The sequence below is a fragment of the Strongylocentrotus purpuratus genome, unplaced genomic scaffold (genome assembly GCF_000002235.5).
Source record: "Strongylocentrotus purpuratus isolate Spur 01 unplaced genomic scaffold, Spur_5.0 spur5_scaffold_13, whole genome shotgun sequence".
Taxonomy (NCBI): Eukaryota; Metazoa; Echinodermata; class Echinoidea; order Camarodonta; family Strongylocentrotidae; genus Strongylocentrotus; species Strongylocentrotus purpuratus.
Window position 1 is genome coordinate 8071392 of NW_022145598.1, and position 8555 is coordinate 8079946.

Here is an 8555-nt window from a genome sequence, read left to right on the forward strand (position 1 = left end):
GGGGGGGGGGGGGGGTGGTGGTCGTGAATATCCCACCAATAACGATCCTTGTGTTTGTAGCAAGAGAATTACTTTATTCGGCGCTTAGCCAACTATTCTTATATTTTGTAAACGAATTTGATATCAATTTCATTGTATATTATTTACACCATATATTAACGTGATTAGAAATAACTTGTATTCGTAAGCAAAGGAAGCATTAGAACAACACTTTGGATATTATTCTTACAGCTTTAAATTTGTAAAAAAACGGGTATTTGCAAATCTACTCCTTGTTTTGCAGTATAATATTTAGCATTGTGAATAAGACGACGAAATTATAACATCGAATAGCATTTGAAAAATTGATAACAATTTCATTGACTAGTGTTTCGTGGTAAGCAAATGAATTAGGGGAAGACTGTTTTATTAAAAGGGGTCTTCAAAATAAACGTTTGAATGTATTACCCTGCACACTAATTTGCATTTCCCCGATGATTTCACTTTTTTCTGAAGTTATACTAGCATGAATTAGTTTACGGGGAGCCTGTCTTATTTGTATTAACATGATTAATGTACACCATGTTTTTACAACTATCTTTTGAAAGCATTCTCTTTTGTTCAATTTCAGATACTTTCCAGGTTTTTCTCGTTGATGGATCCATCGCTTCAGAGGGTAGAGTCGAGATCATTTTCAAAGGGAAACGGCTAATTGTTTGCGATGACGGATGGAGTCTGAACAATGCTCGGGTCTTCTGCAGAATGCTGGAGTATGATGGCGCTCTGTCAGCACCGGGCAATGCTACCTACGGACAGGGCTCTGGAAATTACTCTTGGGATAGTGTTGACTGTGTCGGTACAGAAGATCATCTTCTAGATTGCCCAAAAGTGATGGGTGCAAAAGGGTGTACACAAGCCGAGAATGCTGGTGCCATTTGCTACTCAGAAGGTATGGTCTATTGCAGGCGCGCCGGAAGCAGTTTCGGTAGGGGGGGGGGGGGGGTAAACATTCCAGCGGGGCTCACCTTTCAGGGGCAGTGGCGTATACTGAGCAAAAACGTTTGGGGAGGGCATGTAACATGCAGGCCCCGCGGAACGTTTTCAAAGTGGAGTATTAACGATCAGATTAGTGAGCGTAGCAAGTGGAGCATAAATTGGCGTGGGATCCAGGGGCGGGGATCCTGGAAGCTCCGGGGGGTCTTTCGGCAATTAATCTAGGTCAGATGAGCATATTTTGATACCTTATTTGTGACACTGACAGGTCACTAATTGGCAGGGGTCCAGGGGGCGGAGCCCCTGGAAGCTCAGAGGTTTAATTTATTTAATTAAGGTCAGATGAGCATCCAGGGGCCCTCCTTAGGGCCCTTGGTGGGGTCCAGGGGGTGGAGCCCCTGTTAGCTCAGGGGTTTTAGGCATTTGATTACGGTCAGATGAGTAAATTTTGATACCTTCTTTCTTTCTCTAAGTTCTCTCTTTTTCTCTTTAACACACTTTTCAAAAAAGTGAGGAGGGCTCGAGCCCCAAACCCCGCCGTTCTGCAAGCACTGACATGAAGGCTTCTTAAAAGGCATGTTTTTTTGCCTGACTGGAAATTTGGGAATATGTAATTTTCCAACAAACGCATATAAAATTGACACTATAGCCAAATGAAAGCATAATTATGAACAGTACCCTGAACTACTGACAGTTTTTAAGATCGCATCAAAATAATTCATGGGCACACTTCCATTCGATCTAGCTCCTTTCCGCGTTCGCCTTGTCGGAGGAACCTCCGTGACCGAGGGCCGGGTGGAGGTGATGTACGACGGGTCTTGGGGAACCATCTGCGATGATGCCTGGGGCCTTAAAGACGCATCGGTCGTTTGCAGAATGCTTGGGTTTGATGGTGCTTTGGCCGCGCCGGGTAACGCTTCCTTCGGTCGAGGATCCGGCAATGTTCTGCTTGATGGAGTCACTTGTGATGGGTCAGAAGACAACTTGGCGGAATGTTCTCACAATGGCGTTGGTGTACATGATTGCGACCACGGTGAAGACGCAGGCGTCAGGTGCTTCTCTGGAGGTAAGGAGATCCTGCACGGAACTATGAGCGTGTTAGAATCAGATTTTGAAATCTAGTTTTTCTTTTAACATGACATTTTTTGGAATATCTTATACGTGGCAAGACGATTCCAGGTATTGATATTCAATGCATCATGCAGTGGAAATTCAACCTCATGTAAATTACTGATTAATCAGTTTTTTGTGTAAAAGGAATTTGTATGTAGCCCTGTAATCGCAATTATGTAGCACCCACCTGTTACCCGCTCTCTATTTCTTAAGTACGGTTTCTACGATCATCTTTGATGAAAGCTGAATTATTCTAATCCAACAGTCCCCTTCAAAGTTCGTCTCATCGGAGGACCTGACGATTCAGAAGGAAGAGTAGAGATATTTTACGATGGGTCTTGGCAAACAGTCTGCGACAACAACTGGGACTTCAAGGAAGCCAAAGTCGTTTGCCGAATGTTGGGCTTTGATGGTGCATTGGCCGCACCTCGTGCTGCGGCGTACGGCCAGGGTTCTGGCGGGATTCTCCTTGATAGTCTCGGTTGCGACGGAACAGAGGATAAGATAGAAGACTGCTACCATCGAGGGGTTGGCGTCCATAACTGTGAACATGCCAACGACGCAGGGGTTAGATGCTTCTCGGGGACAGGTACGATGTTCCAACTACCCACGTAATACGATTCCTGGCGCAATTAAATTGAATCACATCCTGACCAAAAGCCTAAACCTAATAACTGATAATCATTCCTGTACAAATTTACCTCAGGATAATTAGCTAAGTAAAATTAACCCGAACAATAATTGAGTATCTAGCTGATACTTAGTTTGTTAGATTTTGTTAATAGTTTCAGTGCAGTCTTAACAAATTTTCGAAGCTATACTTGTCTACCAGGACAAGGACGGTGTCATAGCGGGATTACTATCGGGAGGGCGGATGAGTTAGTCTTAGAATTAGTTCTTCAAAGGATCCATACCAAAATTGTTGTTGGATTTTTAGTTTGTTAATAGAAGATGTATCTAATTTTTGCCACCCTAGATCCGTTCCAGGTTCGACTCATAGGCAGCGTCGACGATGCCGAAGGTAGAGTGGAAGTCCTTTACGACGGGTCCTGGGGGACCATCTGTGATAGCGATTGGGATATCAGAGATGCGACGGTCGTATGTCGAATGCTAGACTTCGACGGTGCTATGGAAGCAACGCATTCTGCTAGATTCGGTAAGGGTTCCGGTGACAGCATTCTGGAAGGTGTCCGTTGCAGGGGAAGAGAGGACCACCTTGCAGAGTGTTTGCATGCAGGATTCGGGAGCAATGTGTGCGACCATGAGAAAGATGCCGGTGTCATCTGCTATTCCAACGGTACGAGGTGTAATTTTTCGTTATTGTTGTTAACTCATATCCTGCCATAAGGTTGCATTCACGCTACCGTTATAGTGCTTTGTACACGCGAGCAAGCTACCGCTTCGCTGCTTCTTGCATGTTTGCAAGCAGTTATTGTTCATGCCCATTGTACTGTGCCTGCAGTGTTTCGCACGCGCTATTGATAGTACCACCGCGTTAATCCGATTATCTCAAAATAAACTGGGCACTGGGGGGGGGGGGGGGGTTGTGGCTTGGCACATTGGGGATTAGCCCTGTGGCAGGATAAGAGCTAATCAGGCATATGAATGAAAGTAGCACATACAACAGTAAATTCAACTCCATGCTTGTTCTGTTCATTTTGCAATCATGTTTGTACGTTGTCGCCTTCATTGGTGCGTCAAATATCTTGCCAGTCGCTGACGTAATCCTACGTCAGAGAAATGATGCCTCGTGTGAAAATGGCATTACATAATTACTCGCTTAAATAAACTGCCCTTCAATTTGATTTGTATTGTAATAGAAGGTTTCACTTGCCAGAGGTAGTTACGTTAAAAAAAATCCTTAGGTGTACTCAGCCTTACTTGGACTGACAAATACCTGATTTGAATCTAGACGGTCAGGTCATTCACAAGAATGACATGGAGCTTGTTTGGATCAGGAACACCTCAGCCATTTTCCCCTCTTTTTTTTAGTAAGAACATAATCGTAAAGACTACCTACACCAGGGGGGTGTTTCACAAAGATTCTAAGTTGAACTTATCTCCAAGTTGGACTTACAAATTATGGAAAGCCGTTACCATCTTTGAAAACATTTTGTAAAAGTTATTTGGAATGGCATAAAATGTTGATTCAAATCATTCATATCTTCTATCATCAAGGAGATTTAATATTCTGGATGTGGAATTTATAAAAAGTCTAAAATACTTGAATTTCTGCTTTTGAATATATTTCATTTTAAGGCTCCAATGGCTGTCCATAATTTTTAAGTCCAACTTAGTGTTAAGTTCTACTTAAGATCATTGTGAAACACCCCCCTGGACAATGACATATTACTAAATGCGAACAGGATTTCTGACTAAAGGCAGTATATTATGATACTGATATTGTCCTTGATTTCTTGAAGAATTTTGCGTTGGTGTTGTGATTAACTAAGTTGATGACCATTCAATCGTAAGCAAATATCATGTAGGCCTATAATTGTTCTGTTATCATATACTTCAGTGCCTGCAATATAATCCCAACTCCATACATCGTTTGAATTGTTAGCCCCTTATAGCAATCATGGAATATTTATCAGAGATGAGTTAATTCCTCTTGCATCAAATATTCATTTCTATTTCCTCCCATCTGATCCGAGCAGCTTACTTTGGCAAAGGAATAGGAGCCATTTTCATTAAATATTATTTTCTATTTCCTCACATCTGATCCGAGCAGTTCGTCTTGTAGGAGGATCCAGTGACGCTGAAGGTCGGGTCGAAATACAGCACACGGGTGTATGGGGAACTATTTGCCACGACCAATGGGACATCCTAGACGCTACGGTCGCGTGCAGAATGCTTGGGTTTCAAGGTGCGGCCTTGAAGGCTCTAGGATCAGCTTACTTTGGCAAAGGAATAGGAGCCATTTTTATTAAATATTATTTTCTATTTCCTCACATCTGATCGGAGCAGTTCGGCTTGTAGGAGGATCCAGTGACGCTGAAGGTCGGGTCGAAGTACAGCACATGGGTGTATGGGGAACTATTTGCCACGACCAATGGGACATCCTGGACGCTACAGTCGTGTGCAGAATGCTTGGGTTTCAAGGTGCTTTGAAGGCTCCAAGATCAGCTTACTTTGGCAAAGGAATAGGAGCCATTTTTTATTAAATATTATTTTCTATTTCTTCCCATCTGATCCGAGCAGTTCGTCTTGTAGGATGATCCAGTGACGCTGAAGGTCGGGTTGAAATACAGCACATGGGTGTATGGGGAACTATCTGCCACGACCAATGGGACATCCTAGACGCTACGGTCGCGTGCAGAATGCCTGGGTTTCAAGGTGCCTTGAAGGCTCTAGGATCAGCTTACTTTGGCAAAGGAATAGGAGCCATTTTTATTAAATATTCTTTTCTATTTCCTCCCATCTGATCCGAGCAGTTCGTCTTGTAGGAGGATCCAGTGACGCTGAAGGTCGGGTCGAAATACAGCACATGGGTGTATGGGGAACTATCTGCCACGACCAATGGGACATCCTAGACGCAACGGTCGTGTGCAGAATGCTTGGGTTTCAAGGTGCCTTGAAGGCTCCAGGATCAGCTTACTTTGGCAAAGGAGCCGGAGACATCTTCTTGGACGAAGTTCAGTGCGCAGGAACAGAGTCTCGTCTTACGGACTGTAAACATAGGGGTATTGGTGAGCACAACTGCGCTCATATTGAGGACGCCAGTGTCGTTTGTGATGATAAAGGTAAACTATACCGCCTAGTAGTTCTTACGTGTTGCATACAGCTAATATTTTTCATTAATTCGTTTTTTAATCTATTTATTTATTTATCATTTCCAATTAAGAACCAATAGCATGAAAAGGCATATTACAGTATCACATAAAGTGAGAAATTAACTGTAAATGCTATTATAATATATTTCTTAATAAAATAGAATTGAGGAACATTTCAAGGATAGACGAGTTATTTGTGCATTTCAATCCAAATATAGATAAGAAGTTGTATTTTTAAAAAAAAATGAAAAGGGATAACAACAATAAAACAAATACGTTAGAACAGAAAAAAGAAAATGGAATGTTGACAAGAAGAAATCCTTTTTAACTTGTATTTTTAGAAATATGTATGTCTGTAAATTTGTAATATTTGTAAATATTTTCAATATTTTCAAGGATCAAGTAGATCGTCCTCAAAACATAATCAAAGTCATCTTTGACCAAGTCACAGTATTATAATTTCAATCTATGACACTTGAATTAATAAAAACCTATAAATAAATGAATACAATTGCGATGATTGATTATGTTTTCTAATATTTTACCATCCTATGTACTAAGTTCATTTATATTTGCTGAAAACCAAATTGTTTATTATACTTTTGAGGCCTATCGGGGCTCAGTGTTGAAACTATGTATTTTATATAGCCAAAAATATAAACTTACATCATACACTTCAAGTTTAATGGGATTTCACTAGATTTTTGTTTTAACGTCGAGGTCGGTCCATAATTGACCAATGTATTACTTAGTACAATTTAAGGTTTAAGGTTTAAGGTTTAAGGACTTAATTCACCCATTTCCATTATTGATATCAAACTCATGTTATCCGCTCATTTCCCTCTGGTCAACTTTGCCAGGTGGTATGTCAGTTAAGATGATCGTGGGTGCAGTGGTCGGATCCAGCATCATGCTACTGATCATTATCGGTGTGGCATCACTGGTCTACTATCGACGAAAGAAGACCAAGGACAGAGCCGAGGAGAATCCTGTACCATTTGCAGTGTCGAAGACCACTGGACCAACGAAGGACCTGGCACAAGGCGAGGGTATCCAGGTTCCTCCGAACCCACCTAACAGGCCGTTGACATTGCCCAGGGTTTCAATGAAAAGAGATGTGAAACCAGCCGAGACAATGTTCATCTACCAAAGCCCCAAACCAGAAGACGGAGGCCTTGATGATATCGATGAAGAGAGGAAGCACCTGTACATGTCTATGGAATCAGAATACCTCGCGCCCTCTGCGGTGATAGATGATGTGTGTATTCCCTCTCTCGAACTGGGGTCGGATGCGCCAGCAGATGTTCCAGCCGCTGTCGAGGAATCTGTTTATATGGGAGACGATCTCTCCTAGACCGACGTCAAGGCGTCTGGTGTACAGGATGAAACCACCAGAGTATGAAGTTGCATTTGATACAAGTAAATGAAACCGTCACGAGAAGACGGATTCTCACAAAGCAAGCACAGAAGGCTACCGGTTTTTATAATAATTGTTATCTGAACTGTATATATGGCATTGAGAATTTAAAATTCACTCTAGAAACATGGTTTCAAATGCTAATTTCATTTTTTTTCCTTCACTCTACATCTTTATAAATAATGTCTTTTTATAACCAATCAATGGTTAAAAGTACAGGTACCAGGCCTAATAAAAAAAAAAGTGTCGTAATAATTTCAAAGGATAACAGCAGTTATAATAATTATTCTGGATGTAAATAGCGCCGATTACAGCCACGTACGATCCATCTGGATCAAAAGGATTAATCCTTCACTGAATATACACTCTGGCTAGTCAATATCACCTACCTTCGCTCCTGTGATCCCAAAGGGGTGAAGAACCATTTGGCTTGAGAAAGTCCACAGGAGTAAATGGAAGCTTGCTTACTAAATTATGATAATAATAATAATAATAATAATAATAATAATAATAATAATAGTTCGTCCTTATATAGCGCATTTCAGGACCGCAGGCCCTCTCAATGCGCTTTACAGATATATATTATTACCCCGGTCATCGGATTCATGCTTATTTTTTACCAGAACCAACGAAGTCTTTCTTAACTGAGCCTAAGTAGTTTCTATACTTTGTTTATGAACTCTCAAAAGTATATGTTGCTTTTTTTCAAAGTCTAATACACGCTGAGATATGATAATACTTAGTTTTCATCGGATTTAAAAACTAATTACCGTCTATACTATAATGTTACATTAAGATATTGTATATGTACAACAAAGTTTTCTTGAACGAAAAAGGAAATCTAAACAAAACACACCATTCGTTCATTACGAGGATACCGGGAGGATACCAAATACTTGTATATATGTTTATACATGTTCTTATTTATTCTTTATTGCTGTTATGCATTTATGTTCATGATTTTGTTATTATTATTATTATTATTATTATTATTATTATTATTATATATATATATATATATATATATGTAAACATATATTTTTGTTTAAGCTATTGTTCCTCATTATGTTTAACAGGGCCTCATGGAAGACCACCATTATTGGTCATAATGAGTCCCCCCGTCTAAATATCAGAAATAAATTAATAAAACCCATGACCTTCGTAACCCAGCCAAGTGCTTAGACCATTCTATTATGGCACATGTGATATTCTTTTTTTTTCCTTCACATAAATGTACTCTTTCGAACATTTCTGTGGGTTCTTGGTGTAAGATACAC

The 8555-nt window shown here is 40.6% G+C and overlaps 1 protein-coding gene across 1 annotated transcript; it reads left to right on the forward strand.

Moving 5' to 3' along the window:
• Nucleotides 1-741: 741 nt before the first annotated feature.
• On the forward strand, nucleotides 742-7215 carry LOC105441738 (deleted in malignant brain tumors 1 protein-like). Its single transcript, XM_030983858.1, has 7 exons — nucleotides 742-928; nucleotides 1718-2038; nucleotides 2351-2652; nucleotides 3073-3382; nucleotides 5056-5190; nucleotides 5523-5831; nucleotides 6722-7215. The coding sequence occupies exons 1-7, from the start codon at nucleotides 742-744 to the stop codon at nucleotides 7213-7215; spliced, it is 2058 nt and encodes a 685-aa protein (XP_030839718.1).
• Nucleotides 7216-8555: the final 1340 nt, after the last annotated feature.